Source organism: Oryctolagus cuniculus, chromosome 1 (assembly GCF_051225735.1).
Source record: "Oryctolagus cuniculus isolate XC-2025 breed Fujian yellow rabbit chromosome 1, ASM5122573v1, whole genome shotgun sequence".
Lineage (NCBI taxonomy): Eukaryota > Metazoa > Chordata > Mammalia > Lagomorpha > Leporidae > Oryctolagus > Oryctolagus cuniculus.
Window position 1 is genome coordinate 184369561 of NC_142867.1, and position 24817 is coordinate 184394377.

Genomic DNA, 24817 nt, shown 5'->3' on the forward strand with positions numbered 1-24817 from the left:
GGTAAGTGGTGACAAATTCTTTCAATTTCTGTTTGTTATGGAAGGTCTTTATTTCACCTTCATTTATAAATGAAAGCTTTGCAGGGTACATTACTCTGCATTGACAGTTTTTCTTCAGTTAGCAGATGAAATGTCAAGTGTCTGGGAACCCTGAATTAGGTTTTAGCCATTCACATGAGAGACTTGAATTAGTTATCAGCCTTCTGAGTTTGGCCTGGCCCAGTCCTGACTGTTATAGGCATTGGGAAGTGAGCCAATAGATAGAAGATCAATCTCTCTCTCTCTCTCTCTCTCTCTCTCCCCCTCTCCCTCTCTCCATCCTTCCCTCCTTTCCTCCTTCCCTTCTGTCTTCTGACAGGTGCAGACAAACCACCTTTCAAGTAGATGAAAATAACAAATAAACAAACTTTTAAAAAAATCTCCATGGAAAAATGTATATTATGAAAAGACTATACACAGATTTAAAAAAAAAAATTTACCCCAAATTTAAATCTCATTTTCCATGAACTTGTACAGCATTCCCTAGGGATTTTTGGTAGCTCCAGACAGATAGTGAATGTGTGTTGTTTTGGATTAGAGCCAACTCACTTAAGCATGAGGGCCTGTCATAATCACTACCTATTCTGGGGAAAGTCTACCTTCCATTTTGGCTGAATTTCAATTGTCATTTTTCCTTTACAAGTAATGGACATACTTTTGGTATTCTGTATAGACTGGCATGCTCAGGTGACAGCTCTGTAATTATGCATAAAAAGCCTCTCTCCGGTCATTCTGGCCCCATCTAGCACAAGCAGGGCAGGCCTTTACAGGAACTAGTTTCTTGGTTGCTTTAACCATTCAACACAGAGAAGGAAGTTAGCAGTTAGAAGGACTTCGTTAGTGTTCACTTGGGTGTCGTAGACATAGCTTGGACTCTGCATTTCTATGTGATGATCTTATCTTTGACTCCCAAACATAAAGGATCCTGCCTGCAGAAGAGATTTTTTAAGAGCTGGAAGGAGTGAAGGGAGAGGTTGTCTGTTATATGGGACACTGGATCCATGGAGGTCAGCAATGTCAGTAGGTACACCAGTTTGGCTGTTTTTTTTTTTATTTTATTTGACAGGTGTAGAATTACAGACAGTGAGAGAGGTCTTCCTTCGGTTGGTTCACTCCCCAAATGGCTGGGACAGACGGGAACCAGGAGCTTCTTCCTGAGGGCGCAGGGGTCCAAGCACCTGGGCCATCCTCCATGGCTTTCCCAGGCCACAGCAGAGAGCTGGCCTGGAAGAGGAGCAGCCAGGACTAGAACCGGCGCCCATATGGGGTGCCAGCACCACAGGCAGAGGATAACCCTAGTGAGCCACGGTGCTGGCCCCCAAAATATGGCTCTTTTTGGTTGTACAGCCATTGTGTTAAATGTCTTGTGCCACCAGGGGGAGCTCTGAGTTTATTATCGGCACAATAGCAAAGATTGGGACTTTCTGCCAGGTTTTTTTCTCTTGATGCCTGACTCGTTAAAAAATGAATGCAGTTTTCTGTACTCTTGTGGGAGAAAATCCCTATATAGAAATAAAAACTTTCATGATTGTTCCCTTTATACTTTTAAAACATTCACTAGCTGAGTGATTTTGGGATAGTTCCTATAATTCTTTTAGACTTAGTTTTTTCTCTTGTAGAATAGCAATAATGTAAATGTGCCCACCTATAAGGTGCTTACTAAGAATATCAAATAAAATTATGTACAAAGGTGCTTAGCACAGTAAATGTTTCATTAGAATCCCTCAATGGGGCCAGTGCTGTGGCATAGTAGGTTAATACTCTGCCTGCGGTGTCAGCATCTGATATGGGCGCTGGTTCTAGCCCTGGCTGCTCCTCTTCTGATGCAGCTCTCTGCTATGGCCTGAGAAAGCACTAGGAGATGGCCCAAGCACTTGGGCCTCTGTATCCGCATGGCAGACCTGGAAGAAGCTCCTGGCTCCTGGCTTTGGATCAGCACAGTTCCAGCCATTGTGGCCATTTGGGAAGTGAACCAGCAGATAGAAGACCTTTCTATCTGTCTCTCCCTCTCGTTGTCTGTAAATTCTACCTCTTAAATAAATTAATAAAAATATTAAAAAAATGAATCCCTCAGCAAATGGCAACTGTTTTAAAGAATAAATAATAAGTGCCCCAAGTGACTAAGGGGCTCAGTACTAAGAAAAGAATCTGGCCAGTTGCATATATTGTCCAGGAGATCAAAGAGCTCCTAGAAAAGCTTTGTTTTCCCATGGAAAAAACTAGTGCCCTCCTTACCACATCTGAAAATCCCTTTTTCCTAGGCCTTGCCTTCTTTCCCTTTGCTCCTGGCTATACACTTTGCCTAAAACTGGACTTAATCTGTTACCCTGTCTTGGATTTGGTATTAGTGACTGTGTGGCCACAGAGATGCAGTGCACAAGGAAAACCAGATAGGATATTTCCGCAATTCTATCCAAAGACAATGGGGACCAGAATAGATGTAGTTTGTTGACATAAACGATCAAACAAGAAACCAAAAACCTCATTACAACAAAACAAAACTCTAGTGGTGGTGGGGATACTATCCAGTTGGCTAGATAGGATTATTGTCATTCTGGTGCTTATACCCTGATAACAGAGACTGTCAGTTATCCTGGGAGACCCACATATTTTAGCTGTCCCATGAAGAATGATATAACGCACTTAATGGTCATGGAAGTGCCCAGGATCTTGCCCTTAGCCTTGGGCACACACAAATATTGAAATATCCTGCCAGAGGGCCAGAGCATCTCTCAGATAACAGTGAAAGATTGGACTAAACATCTTAGCTGACATATTCTTCTGGCTGCCCTGAGGGCCAACCAAATTCTAACGTTATAGCCAGAGAACCTGGAGCAAAGTACAAACAGTGGGTACTCCAAGTTCTAATCCCTGAACACCTGCTTGCCTCTTTCTTTTCAGTCCCATAAAGGTTAATGCCACATTTTTTTCTTCTGTTAGGTTCAGGTCCCCCTATTGTGTCTTACCTTGTGTAGTCCATGTGGCTCCCTTGGATTTTTGAACTCCTCCAAGGCATGGTCCAGAAACAATGCTATTAGGCAGCACATTTTACAAACAATATGTAATAAGTGCTCAGCTTTTTAAAATATGGATGGTTACATAAAACAAGTTGAAATTAAAACCAACATGTTGACTTTTGTGATATAAATAGTTTATTTTACAAAATAAAATGTTAAATAAAGAATAAAATACTTCATAAATTAATAAAAGAATAAACATACTTCTTAAGTTAATAAAAAATTTAAAGTCTTGTATTGTCCTTTCACATGCAGTTTATGAGCTGGCAGTCACTCCAGGTACCTCTGTTGGTTGACAAATTCCTGATCATTGCCGAGTTCCAGAGGCAGAAACATCCGTTTTAGAGGTAATCTATGAGCATGATGATAAAGGAAAAGTTCCTGAAGATTTCCAACTGGACTATTTTCCAGGCACAGTTGCTATACTGCTTGGTCTCCAGATAATCCATGATCCTCCAGTAATAGCTCTTCAGGCGTAGATTCATTCTGATGCTCTCCAAGGTTACCTTTTTGTTTATTTTGCTCTTCAGATGATGAATCTGCAAATGGGTTTCACCAAGAAGGTTCTCAACAAGGGTCTCATTCCAGCCAGTGCTAGAGAAATTTTTTCTGAAAATGTCAAAGATGTTGTTGAGCATTTCAAAGATAACCAAGGTGGTGTCTTCTTTCTGGAGCTGTTGTGGTTCCTTAATCTCCTTGGGGACTTTGAAGTTTATCCTCTCATTGAGGCAGTCCTCAGTCGTTCCATTCAACTGGAGCAGGAGCTTCGCACACGTCAGACTTCCGTGCCATAGTTGGATCTGAAGCGAGTTGTAGCTCATGGATAGAGCTGTGGTGGAGAAGCACAACAGGAGAGCGATTTGAAGGATACACCTGTTGATCATGATGAAAACAGGAGCAGTGTCGCTTACTACCCGTGTGCTGGAGCAAAGACTGCCAAAGTCCACAGTCTGCAGCGAGAGTGGCCTCTATCCATGAGTATGGGCTCTTATATGGGATGGTCTTTTCTATTTCACAGGAATTTCCCACTTTCAGTTCTCCCTTTCAGTTTTCCTATGTCACTTGGATCTTTGAAATTCTTTTTATTTAAACTCCTATTTTATTATATATATATTAGGGAAAAAGATAGTGCAAACTGTGGGTACTTCAAATGTTTTATAAAGTTTCAATTAATTACTAAATCAAAGAGAAAAATAAATAAGAGGACCTGGAATAAAGAAAAGGAAAGCAAAGTATCTGATAACTCAAGAACTCAAAAACAGCTGAGAGGAATTAGCTGAAAAGCCAATCAGAAGATAGCAGCTCGTAGTGGAAACGTATCTGCAGGTTATTGTGTGAGTACATGAGAAAAGTGCAGTAAATTGTTGCAGGCAATGGCATAGTGGAAGGTAGGAGAAATTTTCAAAGCCAATCAGCCATAGCTCCCTTTGGGATATGGGCCTACACTGAGGAGAAATTGCTACAAGTAGAATCACATTTGAGCTGAGGACAAACAAAAGAGAGGGGGAAAGGGACCACCAGGCCAGTGTGGGAGTGCACAACTAGGAAAGTGAGCTGCCATGATTTTGAGTACTTCATAAAAGCAACAGAAGAGGGAGCTCTGTCAAATTAGGAAAAAACACTCTGAATCTAGACGCTTGGGAGAAATTAACTCCTATTAAATAAAACAACAGAAAAGTACTCAGTGGGACTCTCATACAAACTTTTTATTAGAAAAATTAGAAAAAGAAGTGGATTGATATCTATAAAAATAACAAAAACATTCTAGGAGTAATGCATATAAACAGATCAAAACTGTAACCTACCATTACCAAAGGGGTTTAAAATTTTAGTAATATAAAACAACATAAATAGGAATTGGAAAAACTCAGAAATGAAATAAGATATATAGGAAATAATTCTAAATAAAGAAAAATTCTCTATTTTACTAAGATATAAGTATCATCACAAGAAATGAGAAGTTTGAGGGGAAGCTGATGATGGAGAAAAGCTTCAATCTGGGAAATAAGCAACTCAAATCCAACAGTATATAAGAAGTAGTGTATATTGATCAAGAGGAGTCATTTCCAGCAAAGTGAATATGGTTCAATATTATATAGCCCATAGAAAACTATAGGGTACAGATTACAAAGTCAAATGACACAAATCTAGAATAAAATTGGAGAATATTAAAATAATATTGGAGTAAGGAATATATTTTTTTTTCTTTTTTTTTTTTATTTTTGACAGGCAGAGTGGACAGTGAGAGAGAGAGACAGAGAGAAAGGTCTTCCTTTGCCGTTGGTTCACCCTCCAATGGCCGCCGCGGCCAGCGCGCTGCGGCCGGCGCACCGCGCTGATCCGATGGCAGGAGCCAGGAGCCAGGTGCTTTTCCTGGTCTCCCATGGGGTGCAGGGCCCAAGCACCTGGGCCATCCTCCACTGCACTCCCGGGCCACAGCAGAGAGCTGGCCTGGAAGAGGGGCAACCGGGACAGAATCCGGAGCCCCGACCGGGACTAGAACCTGGTGTGCCGGCGCCGCTAGGCGGAGGATTAGCCTAGTGAGCCGCGGCGCCGGCCAGGAATATATTTCTAAGAAAGATATAAAACCAGAGGCTATAATAGAAAATATTTATAAATGTTACTATAGAAAAATTATAAATTTTAATATGAAAGAATCATGCAAAGATGAAGAGCTATATTAAAAACATTATAATACACAAAGAGAGATCATTTTCTTCACTTAAGAAAAACTTCTAACATTAATAAAAGTCTAATAGAGAAGGTTATATATGGCTAAATACAGGAAAATAAATGTCACAGAGCAATAGTTATGAATTCTGCTCATATTATTAAGAAATGCAAATTGTTCAAAATCACTGAAGAGTTGTGACCAACATTCACTTCTGCCTCCATAGAGAAGAACCAAAACATCCAATAAACACAACTGCATTTCGAGGTGAGTACCAGAGAGAAAACACTGGAACTTAGCAAGAGAATAAAGGAAACCCTGTCAGACATGGAGATCTGGGATGACAGCATACAAAGAGGAACAATGTTAACTAGCAACTGTAATTCTGGTCCCATGGTGGGAGGGATCCCTATTTCAGGGGGAAGGGTAAACAGGAGAACCTCAGCAGAGCCCAGCTCCATGGGTGCATTATGCTAGTGAGCCCAGCTACAGAAGAAAGCCACAATCATCACAAGCTTGGGACTTAGTCAGGGGAGCTAATTGGAGTACATGTGGTAGCTTTGTTTTGGAGAAGGATCTCACATCATCTACCCCATATATCTGAGAGCACAGGCTGTGACAGTGTTATGCTATCTTGGAAAAAGTGTCACTGTTGATACCCATATTTCCCTAGGGAACAGAAATCTCTGGATATCTCTATCCTTGGGAAGCCGCAGACACTCTACCACTTTAGCAGAAATACTGCAGCTTCCATATCCAGCTAGATCCCTCAGAACAACTGTGACCCAGCACCCTAGCCCATGCAGCCCTCTGAACTACAAGGGATGAGGTCCAGAACAGCAAGGTTATCCTGCCTTCAGGGCCCTAGAAGTAGGGGCACTTGCCTCCACAAACTTGGGAACTGTTCTTCCCTACTTTCTCTCCTTCTCCCACCACGTGGAACACTGCTTGCTCCTGCTTGACTTTCACTTACTAGGACAGCTGATCAGGACTCCCATGACCTCAGCCCTATTCCCAAAGGCTTCTGTCCCATCTGTGGAGTCATGGTTAAGACTGTATGCAACCCCAGACCTCAGGTACCTTCTAGAATTGTGTGCCCCATTTGGGTTTCTTGTCAGTAGAACTCCTGAAAACACATCACATTCCCACAAGTGCCACTGTGTCTGGGGTCCCATCCCCACCTCCTTGGGCTGCTGGTATGGCACCCCACTGATACTTCAGGTTGGTGAACCATCATTGCCATGGTTTACTGCCAGACTGCTTCTCCCTTCAGAACTTCAGGCTGGTGTTCCTGTAACCCTAGCCCTCAACCACACTACCATCAGTTGCAGCTGTGACCTACTTCACCCTCACAGGACGATGGGCTGGTGTTTTCACCACCTCAGCCCAGTGGATTGCAACCATGGCTGTATATCTTAGACTATTGCCAGTACCACTTCCATGACCTTGACCTCACCCTTGTGGACTGATTAAAGGGTTTGAATCCATCCCCATTGCTTTAGGTGGCTGCTGGGAACTAAGATGGCCTAGTATTGGATCTCATGCTCCATCACCACTATCATGGCATTCCATTTCTGGACTCGCATAACTCCACAGGAAATGAGGAATGATCATATCCCACCACCACCACTGATTAAAACAGAAGCTACAAAGAGTCTTCATTACATAGTTATTAGAAATAAAATGGAACTTAGTAGCTGAACCAAAATTCAGACACAACTTCAGGAAAGGAGCTTTTACCATGAAATCTATCCTGTAAAAGTGCCAGACACAACTGATCCATAAATAATGTAAATATCAGCATAGAGACACAAGAAGTATGAAAACGTAAGATAAAAATATGCCTACAAAGGAATACAATAACACTTTAATAACAGACTAAATAAAAAAGGGATTGATAAAATACCTGTTAAAGAATTTAAAAACTGATTATAAGAATACTCAAAGAGATTTTTGATAATTCAGACAGCTAGCCAAATGAAATCAGAACCACGTGTGATATGAATGAGAAATTTGGCATAGAGGTAGAGATCTTGAAAAAGAACTAAAAAGGAATCTTGGATATAAAAAAATCTAACAAATCAAACAAAAAGTACAGCTGAAAACATTAACATAGATAACCAGAAAAAGCAGTATCTGAACTTGAAGACAGGTCCTATGACCTATACAACTCAAAAAAATAAAAGAAAAATAAAGAATTAAGACAGTCACTGAGACTGCTGAGGCATTATTAATTAAACAAATACTTAAATTTTGCTAGATAATTTAAGAATAGAGGAGTATGGGCATAGGAAGCTGATTCAGCTCAAAGCTTTCCCAAGTTGAAGAAACAAATGGACCTCCAAGCACAAGACTCATACGACTCTAAATAAACAGGACCAGAAAAGATCCTCACCACTACATGTTATAGTCAAACTCTCAAAAGTACAACACGGGAGCTAGTGCTGAGGTGTAGTGGGTTAAGCCACTATCTACAGTTCTGCCATCCCATATGCGTGCTGGTTCAAGTCCTGGCTGCTCTACTTCTGATCCAGCTCCTACTAATGCACCTGGGAAGGCAGGAGGTGCATGCTATACTCACATGAGAGACCTGGATGTATCACCTGGCTCATGGCTTTAGCCTGGCCCAGCTCTGGCTGTTGCAGCCATTTGGGGAGTGAACCAACAGATGGAAAATCAATCTCTTACTCTCTCTCTCTCTCTCAATCTCTGCCACTCCTTTTCTATAACTATGACTTTCAAGTAAACATGTGTCAATTACTATACATAGTGAGAGATAGGGATCTAATTTCTTCATATATACATCCCGTTTTACCAGCACAATTTATTGAAGAGACTATCCTTTCTCCTATGCATGATCTGGGCATTTTTGTAATAAATCAGTTGGCTGTACATACATGGATTAATTTCTGCACTCTCTGCAAGACTGTCAGGCATCCCCAGCCTCCTAGTATACTACAGGCTCTGGGGATCAAGCTGCCTAGGCAGAGTTGGCTCTGAGAACATCCGCCTCTCTGTGGACTGGACAGGCTGGCAGGGCAGGGCAGAACCTCTGCACCCAGCAACTGGAAGCCTTGTGTGCTGAAACTGGGGCGACTCTGTGACTGCACAAGAGCGCATCTCCCACCACCTCACTATGAGACCTCTGCGCCTTCTGAGGCTGCTGTTGTGGCAGTGGTGTCTGAGTCTCCTTCAGTTGTGTCAGTGGTACAAGGTATGCTCCAGGAAGTCAAGGAGCAAGGAGAATTACCAATGTTAACTGTTTGTCCTGTGTTCAGCCTCAAAATGTAGCTCCCCATCATGAACATCTTCCCTATAATGTTTATAAAGAGTTAAAAATGACCTTAACAGAGTACAAGATGCAGATTTCTTATACAGTGGACATATTGGAGGGAATTGGGGGAGGAGATGAGATGGTGTCATGGAATTGGAAAACTCTAGTAAACATTTTGATTATCCCAGCCTAGTACACTGTTTGGGCTCAAGAATATTGGGATTTTGCTTTTATACAAGCCATAGTTAATTTAAATAACAATGTATCTATTAATTTAGAGCAGTAGTTAGGAGAAGGCATTTTTATCATTCCTGAAGTAATAGATGCTCATTAACAGGGATTATTTATGTTCAGTTGCGGCCAAACTTACCCCAAGAACTTCCCTCTCAAACTTACGTTTCTCAGCTATTTGTCCTGCCATATACTTCTACCTCTAGTAAAGATGTTTTGCAGAAAACCAGGACTTTAGATCTATGCTAGTGGCTGCCATTGCTCAAATTTCTAATAATCGTCCTTATGTAACTATACAGATTGACTCTTAGGAGTTGTCAGGGTCAATTGATACTAGCACTGATGTCTCTGTTATTCTTTTAACACAGTGGCCTGCCTTTTGGCCTTCATTTTCTGCTGACCCTGTGTGGGGAATAGGTGGCAATTCCAAACCCGACAAAGTCATAAATGGCTAGCTTGTAACAATCCAACTGATAATCATCTTGTTGTTCATATCCATGCTTATACTCTTCTATTCCTTTCCCTATCTGGGGACAAGATCTTCTACAATAATTTCAGGCCACAATTCATACATATTTATAACAAGTGCCTCCACTTGTAGACCCCTGCAACATACCGCTTTCCCCTTGACCTGGCTGCCCAATCAGCTCAGTCAGTAGAGTGTGAGACTCTTTTGTATTATTATTTCAGAAGTAGAGTTACAGACACTTAGAGGGAAAGACAGAGAGAAAGGTCTTCCTTCCATTGGTTCACTCCCCAGATGGCCGCAACAGCTGGAGCTGTGCTGATCTGAAGCCAGGAGCCAGGTGCTTTTTCCTGGTCCCCAATGTGAGTGCAGGGGCCCAAGCACTCAGGTCATTTTCTACTGCTTTCTCAGGCCACAGCAGAGAGCTGGATTGGAAAAGGAGCAGCCGGGACTAGAATCCATGCCCATATGGGATGCCAATGCCGCAGGCGGAGGATTAACCTACTGTGCCACAGCACTGGCCCCAAGCATGAGACTCAATCTCAGGGTCGTGGATGTGAGCCCCACATTAACATAAACAATTAAAGAAAAGGGGAAACACCCTGAGACAAATTAATTCCTGTCTTGTCTTTTATTTATACTTAATCACTTATCTTACTCTTTGAGCAGCTTTGAGGCAGCTGAAGCCCCAGTGAGAAAACATTTCCACTCCAAGAGGATGCACTGCATCCATTAGTGTATTATAAAAAAAGCCCTGATCTAACCTGGGGAGGACTAGAACCACTACTAACATGGGGGTGAGGGTATATGCCTCTGTTCTCTCTCCCACAGAACCTGTGTGAATTCCTGCTCATTTTGTTCACCCTACATGACATCATGAGTTGGTGTCAAGGGCTTCAGGACCCAGTCCCTCAGTTCTGACTCAGGTTGTAGGAAGGAGAGATGACATCTTGACGTTGGAGATTTCCTCTCCCTGACAGACCACCAGTTACTTGGGCAGACCTCAAGCCACGAGCTGCTTCAGCTCAGTGATTGTTTTCACAAGAACATCAAAAAAAAAAAAAAAAAAAAAAAACCCAAGAGACTCTCTTGATAGCCATAATGTCAAAATTGACAAAGAATTCATTGATGTTATTATGTTGTCTTATGTTGCTTTTTCTCACCCCTATTCAAGGGTATTATGATCAATACCCCAACAACTGGTACACAGAATGGCTGCCAAATTTCACTTGGTTAAAATAGTTGTTCTTCTATGGTTGCATTGTCATGGCTTCATTGATCTTAATATGCTGCTTCTTTCAGTACATTCCATCTTTGATCAATACTTGTAAATATTTTAATCCCTGCTTGAAAAAAATCATATTACTAGTGGTCATTTAAAAATAAGAAAAGGGAAATATAGGGAACATATCATCAGCCAATGCACTCTCAGTTGAGGACACACTTCTCAACACATAGTGTGGCTGCAGAACATGGGAACAGCTCTTGCCAAAGCATTCTCAGTTGAGGACACAAACTACTGAATATAGGATGTGGCCACAGGAACTGATCAGAGATTAATAAAAGACCTATTATTAAGAAGAGCATTGAGTTCTCACATTGGCTCCCATGATGACATGTAGCTACCTTCCCAGACATACTTATCTAGTAAACCAAGTCACAAAATACCCCACCAATGTCTTGACAATCATGTTCTGAAGATTATCAAGTAGTGTTATGAGTAATGGGAGAGCACGTGCATGTACTGTACAAATGGCTGATTCAATTCTTGTCAATAAAAGAAGCATGCTGGGCCAGCACAAGCATTCCAGCAGCACTCTTCAGAGGGAAAGTTCCTGTGTCCTGTCTCTTTTTCTGCTTGCAATATACCCCAAACAGGGTGTTACTTTGGATACTCACCCCACCATGAGGCAATGACTATTGCTCCCTGGCCATCCCCAGAACATACCTCTTGGTATTCACTGAAAGTGAAGACATTCCACTAAGCCACACGGGAAAGCTCAAAGATAAAAGGCATCAGAGGAAAAAAAACAACAAGAAACTCTACAAATGCCTAAAAATAAATAAGGAAATTTGAGAAATAAGAATAAGAAGATATCATGACCCCACTCAAAGGAACATAACAACATTTCAATAACATAAAGATGAAGAGATCCACTAAATGCCCAAAACTGAATTCAAAAGATTAATCATAGGATTACTCAGAAGCAAATCCATGAGCTAAAGAAAACCATACATGACAAGAATGAAAAATTTTCCCATAAAATTGAGATTTTAAAGAGAAATCAAAATGAAATACTAGCCAGAGCCATTAGGCAAGAAAAAGAAATCAAAGGGATACAAATTGGAAAGAGGGAAATCAACCTATCCCTATTTAAAGATGACATGATCTTATACACAGGGCAACCAAAAGACTCCACTGAGAGACTGTTGGAACTATTAAAAAAATTTGGTAAAGTGGCAGGAGGTAAAATCAACATAAAAAAATCAATAGTCTTTGTATACACAGGCAATGCCATGGTTGAGAAGGAACTTTTAAGATCATTCCCATTCACAAAAGATCCAAAAAGAACTAAATAACTTGGAATAAATTTAACCAAGGATGTGAAAGATCTCTACAATGAAAATTACAAAACACTAAAGAAAGAAACAGAAAAAGACATTAAAAAATGGAAAAATCTTTGAACTTCATGGATTGGAAGAATCCACATCATCAAAATGTCCATACTACCAAATGCAATCTACGGATTCATTGTGATCCCAATGAAAATACCCATGAAATTCTTCATATATCTAGAGAAAATGATGCTAAGATTCATGTGGAAACACAAGAGACTCTGAGTATCTAAAGCAATTTTATAAAACAAAAACAAAGCCAGAGGCATCACAATACCTGATTTCAAGACATACAACAGGGCAGTCATAATCAAAACAGACTGGTACTGATACACAAACAGACATAGAGACAAATGGAACAGAACAGAAACTCCATCAATCCACACATACACATCCCACTTATCTTTGAATAAAGGAGCCCAAATCAATCCCTGGAACAAGAACAGTCTCTTCAACAAACAGTTCTGGGAAAACTGGATCTCCACATGCAGAAGTATGAAAGTAGACCGCTACGTTAACATCACATAAAAATCTATGCAAAATAGATCAAAGACCTAAATCTATGACCCAATACCAACAAATTACAAGAGAACATTGGGGAAACTCTGCAAGACATTGGCATAGGCAAAGAGTTATTAGAAAAGGCCACAGAAACATAGGCAATCAAAGCCAAAATTAACATGGGATTACATCATGCTGAGAAGGTTCTGCACTGCAGAAGAAGCACTCAGCAAAGTGAAGAGACAAATGGCAGAATGGAAGAAAATATTTGCAAACTACACAACTGATAGAGGGTTAAGATCCAGAATCAATAGATAGCTCAATAAATACAACAACAACAAAACAATCCAGTTAAGAAATGGGCAAAGGACTTGAAAAGGCATTTTCAAGGGAGAAAATTCAAATGGCCAACAGACACTTGAAAAAATGCTCAGGATCACTAGCCATCAGGGAAATGCAAATCAAAGCCACAACGAGGTTTCACCTCACTCCAGTTAGAGTGGCTCTCATGCAGAAATCAACAAACAGCAAATACTGGCAAGAATGTGGGGAAAAGGTGCCCTAATCCACACTGGTGGCAATGTAAACTAGTGCAACCATTGTGGGAAACAGTATGGAGATACCTCAGAAATCTGAATATAGACCATATGATCCAGCCATCCCACTCCTGGAAATTTACCCAAACCAAGAGAAATCAGCATCTGAAATAGTTATCTGTATCCTCATGTTCATTGCAACACAATTCATGGTAGCTAAGATATGGAATCAACCAAGATATCCATCAACTGTTGACTGGATAAAGAAATTATGGCATATATACACTATGGAGTACTACTGAGCTGTAAAAAAAATAAAATCTGCTCTTTTGCAACAAAATGTATGCAACCCTTATACTTAGTGAAATAAGCCAGTCCCCAAAGACATATATCATGTTTTCCCTGATCTGAGGTAATTAATATAGTACCTAAAACATAGTGTATTGGAGTGAAATGGACATTTTGAGATTCCATGATTGTTTGCAGCCCTTGTCTTGACATTTGAACAGTGTTTTGTTGTTGTTGTTATTGGATTTCTTCATACTATTTGTTGAACTCTTTTACTTAGTGAGGGTTTACTTTATGATCATTAAGTAAACTTAAATTAGATCTTTTTAAAAATTAAGAGAAGAATAGGGGAGGGAGGAGGAAGAAGGGTTGAAGCATGAGCCAGAGGAAGAGTAGGTTGGGAAGTATAACTATGTTCCTAAATCTGTACGTATGAAATACATGAAACTTGTATAGCTTAAATAAAATTTTTAATAAAGAACTAAAAAAAACTTACCCCCCCAAAAAACCCAAAGGATCCAATTTAGAAATGGGCAAATAAATAGAACTCTCTCAAAAGCAGAAATTCATATGACTAACAAATTGATGTAAATGACATATTTACTGAAAAGAGTGATACATATAATAATGACTGTAGTATTTTCATTTGTTGCTTAGATTAGTAAAAAGGTATACATTTTATTACATTTATGATCTTTTTCTCAGAGCACACTCACTCACCTATTAATAGTAATTACTTTAATGGATAATGTGAACAAGGTTAAGGATGCAACATGAAAAAACATCACCTTTTCACTTTGTATCCTTGACAGCTATTTATATATAGGGATTATCCCAAGATTGAAAGATTTTTGAGTAAAAGTGTTTTAGGCAATTTTGTAATTTAGTGTAATCTATTTGTTTGACAGAATTAAATAAATGTTACTAAATTCTTTTTTTACATTTAAATATCACCTCCAATGAACATCTATGGATGTATAATTAGACAATTTAAAATGCATTCAGTTATATTGGAAAGCAAGACAAAAATGTTGAATGCAACATAGCTATGTAAAAATTTGTAGAGAAAAAAAAAAACAAAAGAAATTATACCAACATTTTAAAGGCAGGTTGGTTTGGCTTTTGAAACTAAAGAATGAGCTATTTTCCTTTTTTCATTGTGTGGTTTTCCAATTTCCACCAGAGAACAAGTGCTCTTTCATATTAAACTACACTAAAATAGAAATCAACAAGCTTCAACATTTCCTTCTGTGGGTTTCATTCTCTCTGATCTTTTGCGTTTTGCATGCTAGCTCTTGGTAGAGCTTTGGACTAATCGTGGGTTTTAGAAACAACAAGTTACTAAAAATTGCAAAATTTTTCTTACCTCTTCGACTTGAACTTTTTTGATTATGTCAGGGATTGACAAATTCTTTCAGGTTTCCTCCTTTTGAAAATAATCCTTGGGGCTGGAGCTGTGGTGCAGTGGGTTAAAGTCCTGGCCTGAAGCGCTGGCATCCCATATGGGCTCCAGTTCTAGTCCCAGCTGCTTCTCTTCTGATCCAGCTCTCTGCTATGGCCTGGGAAAGCAGTAGAAGATGGTCCATTCTTGGACCCTTGCACCAACATGGGAGACCTGGAAGAAGCTCCTGGCTCCTGGCTATGGATAGGTGCAGTTCCAGCCATTGCGGCCAACTGGAGAGTGAACCAGCAGATGGAAGGCCTCTCTCTCTGTCTCTACCTCTCTCTGTAACTTTGTCTTTCAAATAAATAAAATAAATCTTAAAAAAATAGAAAATAATCCTAGGACTTGCCTGGAAACATCTCTGGCTTATAAAGGCAAATGTAAAGAGATGCTGTGGTCAGTCAACTTCAAGATGGTCCATTTTACTTTACTGGGGGGGGGGCTGTCTAAGGAGTCTAACCATTGGGGATTACCCATGCAGGGTGACTTGCAAGCTCATAGGGTTTACTTCCTGTGTATGAGCAACAGAGAACCTCCTTACCCTGCCCACATCTGAAGGCATCTCATTCTCCTTGCTGAAGTGGCCTCAGAGAGTTAATAATCTAACAGAATAAAAAAAATGGTAGCAGTAGTAGCTGTAGTGTTACTGATCAATTATTGACCAATTGCTATGTGCTATTCACTGAATAGTTGTCACAGTGGACATTTGAGATGGGTTATTATCATCCCCATTTTAGAGAAGACGATTGAGGTCCAGAGAGGGTAAGTAATGCGCCCAATATACACACACTAATATGGTTGCATAATTTTCTAATCTGTGCTCTTCACCAGAAACCACAGTTAGAATATAAAGCAGATCATAGTTAGCACCATGGTGGTGATCATTAAACTCAAAGAGAAAAGATATTACAACAAGTAGGGAGAGCAAGAGAGAATCCCTGTCCTTAATGCAGTTCGTCAAAAGAAGTAGTGTGTTATAATAGGTAAAGGTGGCTGTGGGGAAGGAGACACTGTGGAGGGCTTTCAAGATCACTGCTGTCCAACAAAAATATAATGTGAGCCATATATAAAATTCGAAATGTTTGAATACCACAGAGAGTACAGAAAAACACATGAAGTTAAATATTTTTAATTTTTTTTAAGACAAACAACTTTATCTATTTAGTATGTACAGATTTGGGAACATGATTGTCCTTTCCCTGCACCTCCATCCCACCCACACTCCCACTTTTCTTCCTCCTCCCTCTTCTTTCCCATTCTTATTTTTTACAGAGATCAATTTTCAGTTAATTTTTATACTCATAAGGTTAATCCTACACTAAAGAGAGTTCACCAATTAGAATGAAGAAAAAAAAAAGAAGAAAAATACAAAACCAAACAAGAAAAACATTATTCCTATAGTCAAAGCAAGGGCTGTTCAAAATCAAAGTGTCAGTTTCACTCCCATAGATTATATTTTAGGTATTCTATTAGTTACCACAGATCAGAGAGACCATATGGTATTTGTCTTTTTTGTGATTGGTTTATTTCACTAATATAATGATTTCCAGTTGCATACTTTTTTTTGCAGCTGACAACATTTTTTATTGCTGTGTAGTATTATATAGTGTATGTATACCATAATTTCTATATCCAGTCTTCAGTCTATGGACATCTGGGTTGATTCCGTATCTTATCTATTGTAAAATGAGCTGCGATGAACATGGGGTACACATCACTCTTTCATATGCTGATTTCATTTTATTGAGACAAATTCCTAGGAGTGGGATGGCTGAGTCATAGGATAGGTCTATATTCAGCTTTCTGAGATATTGCTATTCTGTCTTCCACAGTGGCTGAACCAGTTTACATTCCCACTAACAGTGGGTTAAGAGTACTTCTCTCCACATCCTCTCCAGCAGGTGTTTTTTGTTGATTTCTGTATGAGAGCCATTTTAACGGGGGTGAGATGAAACTTAATTGTGGTTTTGATTTGCATTTCCCTGATGGCTAGTGATCCTGAGCATGTCTTCATGTGTTTATTGCCATTTGAATTTTCTCTCTTGAAAAATGCCTGTTCAGGTCTTTTGCCCTGATGTTTATTTTGTGGTTGTTTAGCTTCTTGGACTGTTTATAGATTCTGGAAGTTAATCCTTTGTCAATTTCATAGTATGCAAATATTTTCTCCCATTCTGCCATTTGTCTCTTCACTTTGCTGAGTGTTTCTTTTGCAGTGCAGAAGCTTCTCAGCTCGATGTAGTTCAACATGTTAATTTTTGTTTGGTTGTCTGTGTTTCTGGGATCTTTTCCAAGAAGTCTTTCCCAATGCCAAAGTTTTGTAAGGTTTCCTAAATGTTCTCTAGTAATTTGATGGTATCACATCATAGAATTAGGTCTCTGATACATTTTGAGTGGATTTTTGTGTAAAGTGTGAGGTAAGGGTCTAGTTTTATACTTCTGCATGCAGAGATTCAGTTTTCCCAGCATCATTTGTTGAAGGAACTGTCTTGGCTCCACCAGTTGATTTTGAGTCCTTTATCAAAGATAAGTTGGTTGTAGACATGCGTATTAATTTCTGGACTTTCTATTCTATTCCATTCGTCTACACATCTGGTTTTTGTCAATACCAGGATGTTTTGATTATAAGTGTTCTGTAGTATGTCTTGAGGGCTGGTATTGTGATGCAACCAGCATTGTTTTTGCTATTTAAGGTTGTTTTAGCTATTCAGGGGGCTCTTTTGTTTTAATATGAATTTTAGCATCATTTTTTTCTATATCTGAGAAGAATGTTGTTGGTATTTTGATTGAGATCTCATTTAATCTATAAATTTCTTTTGGTAGCACAGGCATATTGAATATATTGATTCTTCCAATTAGTAAACATGAAAGTTTTTCCACTTTTTACGTCTTCTTCTATTTCTTACTGTAATGTTTTGTAATTTTAATCACAGGGATATTTGATGTCTGTGGTTAAATTTATTCCAAGGCATTCAAACTTTTTTTGTAGCTATTGTTAATGGATTCATCATAGAAGGTCTTTCTCAGCTATGGCATTGTCTGTGTATACAAAGGCTGTTGATATTTGTGTGTTGATTTTATATCCTGCTACTTTACCAAACTCATTAATGAGTTCCAATAGTCTCTTTGTGGAGTCTTTTGGGTGCCATATACATAGAATCAATGTCATCAACAAATAGGAATAGTTTGATTTTTTCTTCCCCTATTTGTATTCCTTTGATTTCTTTTTCTTGCTCAATGGCTCTGGCTAAAACTTCCAGGACAATATTGAATAGCCATGTTGAGAGTGGGAATCCTGATTTGGTTCCAGATCTTAATGGGAATGCCTTCAATTTTTCCCCATGCAGTAGGATGCTGGCTATGGTTTTGTTATAAATTGCTTTGATCATGTTGAAGAATGCTCATTCTGTCCCCAATTTGCTTAATGTTTTCATCATAAAAGGGCATTGAATTTTGTCAAATGCTTTCTCTGCTTCTATTGAGATAATCATATGTTTTTGTCTTCACTTTATTTATGTATTTTATCACATTTATTGATTTTCAGATATTGAATCATCCTGAATACTAGGGATAAATCTCACTTGGTCCGGGTGAATGATCTTTCTAATGTGCTGTTAGATACGATTGGATAGTATTTTGTTGAAGATTTTTGCATCTTTGAAAATCAAGGATATTGGTCTGAAGTTCTCTTTCTCTGTTGTATCTTTTCCTGGCTTAGGAATTAGGGTGATGCTGGCTTTATAGAGGGAGGTTGGGAGGATTCCCTCCCTTTCAATATTGTTTTGAATAGCTTGAGAAGAATTGGAATTAGTGCTTTAAATGTCTGGTAAAGTTCAGCAGTGAAGTCATCTGGTCCTAGGCTTTTCTTTGTTGTGAACATCTTTATTACTAATTCAATTTCCATCTTGGTTATTGGTCTGCTTAGGTTTTCTATGTCTTCATGACTCATTTAGGTAGGTTGTGTGTGTCCAGGAATCTATTCATTTCTTCTGTTTCCCAATTTGTTGGCATACAGTACTTTGTAGTAATTCCTGATGATTCTTTTTATTTCTGTATCTGTTACATTTCCTTTTTTATTTCCAAATTTGTTGCTTTGTCTTTTCCTTCTTTTTTTGGTTAGTTGGGACACTGGTGTATCTATTTTGTTTATTTTCTCAAAAAACTAGCTCTTCATTTCATTGCTCTTTTGTATTGGTTTTTAGGTTTTAATTTTATTTATTTCTCCTTTCATTTTAATTATTCTTTCCTCCCACTAATTTGTGGTTTGGTTGGTTGTTGTATTTCTAGGTCCTGGAGATGCATTGACAGCTCATTTATTTGGTGACTTTTCAGTTTCTTGATGTAGGCATCAATTGCTGCAATGTTCCCTCTTAACACTGTTTTTCCTGTGTCTCATAAGTTTTAATATGAGGTATTGTCATTTTAATTTCCAGAAATTTTTGATTTCTCTATTTCTTTTATGACCAACTGTTCATTTTATGACCCACATGTTCAGTCTCCATGTGTTTGTGTATGTTCTCAAGATTCTTGAGTTGTTGGTTGTCAAGCTTCAATCCGTTGTGATTAGAGAAAGTTCATGGTATGACTTTTTTTTTTTAATTTGTTGAGACTTGCTTTATGGCCCAGTATATGGTTTATCTTAGATAAAGTTTTGTGCACTGCTGAAAAGAATGTATATTCTGAAACTGTGGGATGAAAATATCTGTAGATAATCTGTTAGGTCCATTTGGTTCATAATGTATAATAGCTCTGTTGTTTCTTTGTTCTTTGTGGTTGATTTATCCATTAATGAAAGTGGGGTGTTGATGTTCTGTGTTACTATTGTATTCGAGTCTGTGTCTCCCTTTAGATCCATTGACAGTTCTTTTAAATAGCCAGACACCCTGTGATTGAGTGCATATATATTTATAATAGTCACATCTTCTTGTTGTATTGATCCCTTAATCACTACATAGTGTCCTTCTTTGGCTCTTTTAACAATTTTTGTGTTAAAACAAACATTTTTTCTATTTTTTTCTGATATTTGGATTGCTACACCTTCTTTTTTCTTCGTTAGTATGGAATATTATTTTCGATTCTTTCACTTTCAGTCTATGTATATATTTGTTGGTGAGATCTGCTTCTTGTAAGCAGCAAATAGATGGTTCTATTTTTTAATCCATCCCACCAGTCTGTATCTTTTAACTGGAGAGTTGAGGCCATTTATATTCCAGTTAACTATTGATAAGTAACTACTTGGCCCTGCCATTTTTCTGCAAATATTCTTATTAACTGCTTTGGATTTCTTTTGTACTTTTACTTTTACTGGGGGATTTTCTGTCTTCACATTCATTCATGGGATGGCTTTCTTTCTGTGTTTCTGTGTGTAGCATACCCTTAAGCATCTTTTGTAAGAGTGGACACATACTGACAAATTCTTTCAATTTCTGCTTATTATGGAAGGTCTTTATTTCATCTTCATTTATAAATGAAAGCTTTGCAGGGTATAGTATTCTGGGTTGACAGTTGTTTTCTCTTAAGTTTTGGACTTGCCATTGTCTTCTATCCTGTAAGGTTTCTAATGAAAAGTTAGCTATGAGTCTAATTGGAGATCCTCTGAAAGTAATCTGTTGTTTCTCTCATGCACATTTTAGAATCTTTTCTTTATGCTTTACTGTGGAAGCTTTGACTACAATATGTCATGGTGAAGATGTTTTCTGGCCAGATGTTTTAGGAGTTCTATGTGCTTCCTGTACTTGGATATTTCTTTCTCCAAATTAGGGAAGTTTTCTGTAATTATTTCACAAAGTAGGCCTTCTAGTCCCTTCTCTCTTTCTACACCACCAGATACTCCAAGACCAATATGTTGGGTAGTATGATAGTATCTCATATATCTCCAACACTATTTTTAAGTTTTCTAATTTCTTCTTGTTTTTACTCTGACTATAAAATTTCCAGAGATTTGTCTAGAAAGCTTGGATATTCTTTCTTCTGCCTCACCAACTCTGTTTTATGGTGTTCCACTGCATTTTTTATTTGATCTATTGAATTCTTCATATCTAGTATTTCATCTTGATTTCTCTTTAAGATCTCAAAATTATGAGAAAATTTTTCATTCATATCATATATGGTTTTCTTTTAGCTATGCCTCTGTGGCATAGTGGTATCTTAATACCTGCAGTGAATACCAAGATGTATGTGATGGGTGTGGCCAGGGAGTTCTGTTCGATGTTCCAAGATGTGGTGAGTATCCAGGGTAATACACAAGTTGGACATGGTAGCTCTCCTCTGGCTAACTGGATAAAGAGGAATAGTACCTCTGTTGGGTTGACCACCCCTTGTCCTCCAAGCTGAGGAATACCCATTTGTTAGCCCCAGTGTGTCCAACACTCACCCTCACCTCTGTATAGACTGCACATACAATCTGCATAGGCCTTCCTGTGAGCATGGTTCCCTCTGCTTTGAGCTGCTCTAGGCAAACAACCACCTCTGAGAATGAGCAGAAGCACTCTGTGATTGACCAGAACCCAGTTATACTCTTCTTCCTCCCATTCAGTCCCATTGTTATCACAGTCTCTGCTCTCAGGGCTCTCAGTTTCAAAGAGTGTCAGTGAGACCACTCTGCCCATCTAGCCCTTCCTGTCCACAAGTAAACTAAGGTGTTCCCAGAGCTGCTCTGTGTGTGTGTTCCAGTCAGTGGGGGAATTTCTCTCTGGTAAGATCTCTGGTTCACAGGCATGCAAAATACCCACCAACTGCAGTCCTGTTTGCAGGACTTATAGGAGAGTCTCCCAGGTGTTGCTTCCTTTCTGTAGGAATGACTCCCCTTAATCTTCCATTTCCAGATGTGTGCAGCTGGCATGGTGCAGACCATCTCCATTGGTTTCTCTTGAACAGCAGTAGTTGCCCCTGCTGACTGGGTAGAGGATGACCCTCTTAATTTCTGGGTGTTTGCACAACAGCTGGGGCAGCTGCTACCTGCCTGTGTCCAAAAATGGCACCAGCACTTCCACCACAGGCTGAAGGTCACTGTTGTAGCAGCGAGAAGGGTAGAGAACGAGATGTGCTGATTTTCCCAGTCCTGAGGGCTCTAGGCCAGACTCAAAAAGGTGCAGTTCACTAGTCTCAACAGTGGTGTGGACCTGTGCATTCCAATCTCACCTGGTTTTCCAAGGCAGGTGCCTTCGTCCCTGGATCCAAGCTGCTGGGTGTTTTGTTGCCTCATTGCATGTTGCTTGCTGCATGTCTGCACTTTCTGCACAGGTCTGGGTTGTTTCTATTGCTTTTGCAGGACCTCCCACAGCAGTTTTCCCTGCAGCTTTATCCTGAAAGTGCACTTTCTCCACTTTTATTATATTAATTTCTCCCAGCCTTAATCAGACTGCCCTGTTGCTATTTTGCCATCTTAGAACCCCCAGATGAAGTTAATTTTATATATTTAATTTAGCATAATATATATAAAACATAATTTCAGCATGTAATCCATATAAAATAGTTAATGTAATAATCACATTTGTTACACTAAGTCTTCAAAATACGATGCATATTTTTACATTCACACTACAGCTCAATTCCAACTAGTTATATATCAAGTGCTCACCAGCCACATGTAGTTATTTGCTACTGTAATGGACAATTACAGCATGAAGAATCAGGAGGATGGACAAGTTGGAAAAGAGCAAATTCAAGCAGCTTCAAATTAAGGACACAATTTGTGTTAGAAATCAAAGAAATTGAGGATGAAAAAATCAGTTTGAGCTGTGTTGTGGAGAGTCTTGATTGCCATGTTGCAGTGTTTGCACTTAATTTAACATGTCCTCAGGTAGAGAAGTGATCGGAAAGGGTTTGGGTGGAGCAAGAAGCAGAAATGTTGGAGGTGACTTTATCAGGGAGGCAAGGAGGAGCCTCACCCAGCAGCTTTTATGGAAATGGACAGTAGAAAAAAAAGCTGTCTGTGGAAATGGAACGAAGGGGATGGATGGAGAACAAGAACAACAACATCAGCAAAGGAATTCATTTTCTTCTGGTTTCTTCTCTTTGTCTTCTTGCTTCCTGCTCTTGTGTCATGAGGTGATTCCCAATATTGTATATCCCATCATTTAGTTTCCTTTATGAAGTTTCTACTCTAGCCCTTTCCCTTGGAATCTAGTACAAATGGATTAAATTATTTTGGGGCTGACACCGTGGTGCACCAGATTAATCCTCCGCCTGCGGCATCGGCATCCCATATGGGCACCGGTTCTAGTCCTGGCTGCTCCTCTTCCAGTCCCGCTCTCTGCTGTGGCCTGGGAAAGCAGTAGAAGATGTCCCAAGTGCTTGGGCCCCTGCACCCGCATGGGAAACGGAAGTAGCACCTGCGTCCTGGCTTTGGATTGGCGCAGCTCCGGCCATTGCGGCCATTTGGGGAGTGAACCGATGGAAGGAAGACTTTTCTCTCTGTCTCTCTCTCTCACTGTCTGTAACTCTACCTGTCAAATAAATTAATAAAATCTTTTTAAAAATTATTTTTCTTATAAGACACATTTTTTAACTTTAGGTTTATTTTCCTTGTTTTGTTTTGTTCTGCAGTTATATCACAATAGTCCAAAAAAATCCCAGGGACATCTGTTTCTTGGAATAGCTAAATACATATCTTCTTTGCAGGTACTAATGTCCTAGACATTCCCCTTTGTATTTGAAGCCATTTTTCTTTTTTTTTTTTTTTTTTAAGAAATAGTTTTGTGGTTTTGGATAGTTTTTTTAAAGATTTTATTTATTTAAAAGGGTGAGTGATAGAGACAGAAAGAGAGTTAGGCACAAACATACAAACACACACACACACACACACACACACACACACAGAGGGAGAGAGGGAGAGAGGGAGAGAGGGAGAGAGGGAGAGAGAGAAAATATCTTCCATCCACTGGTTCACTCTCCAAATAGCTGCAATGGATGAGATTGAGCCAGGCAGAAGCAAGGAACCATGAACTCCATCCACCTGGGTCTCTCATATGGGTGACAGTGGTGGGGCCCAAGTACTTGGGCCATCTTCCGCTGCCTGCCCAGGGAACTGGAACAGAAGCGGAACAGCTGACACTTAACCACGTGCTCTGTATGGGATGCTGACAAGTGGTGACTTCATCTGCAGAACCACACTATAACTCTTCAAACTGCTTTTCACTTCATCCTCCTGTAGAGATTGATTTTGCATGCATGCTGTCCTACCAGCTTTCTGTAGTACAAAGACTACTTCCAGTTCCTGAACCAGTTTCTTGTGGTTAATGAGGTTTTGTTTCACAGAAACAAAGTAACATTTAGAAAGCAAAACATGAACAGCATTTCTAGTCACTTGAAATCATCATTTAAATTTGGATCTGCTTTGGTATAAACTTCAGAGACAGGAAATGATCTTCCTCTTTTTAAAAATACTATTTTGTAGGAAAATTATGTACATATCAGCCTACTTACTATAATTTAATGATTTTAAACTTTACAATGATTCAGGTGCAATATAGATTCCATAGAAACCATGTTTTGAATTTTGAACTTTTCCTGGGCTAGTGATATACACATGATCTTTATTCCCTTTGAGGTGCTAGGCAGCAGCAACTAGCCATATCTCCCAGTCATGCACTACCAGGATAAACAACTGATACTCTATACGCACTGTATTAAATAGGTTGAGACAGTCAACACTTTATTATAACATAGGCTTTGTGTTAAGATAATATTGCCCAGCTCAGGCTATTGTAAGTGCTTTGAGTATTTTAAAGGTAGAT

General features: G+C 39.2%; 1 protein-coding gene across 1 annotated transcript; it reads right to left on the reverse strand.

Annotated features, from left to right (window-relative positions):
* Positions 1–3397: 3397 nt before the first annotated feature.
* On the reverse strand, positions 3398–3940 carry IFNB1 (interferon beta 1). Its single transcript, XM_070065973.2, has one exon. It carries the CDS (start codon positions 3938–3940, stop codon positions 3398–3400), a length of 543 nt encoding a protein of 180 aa, XP_069922074.1.
* Between the last annotated feature and the right edge of the window lie 20877 nt (positions 3941–24817).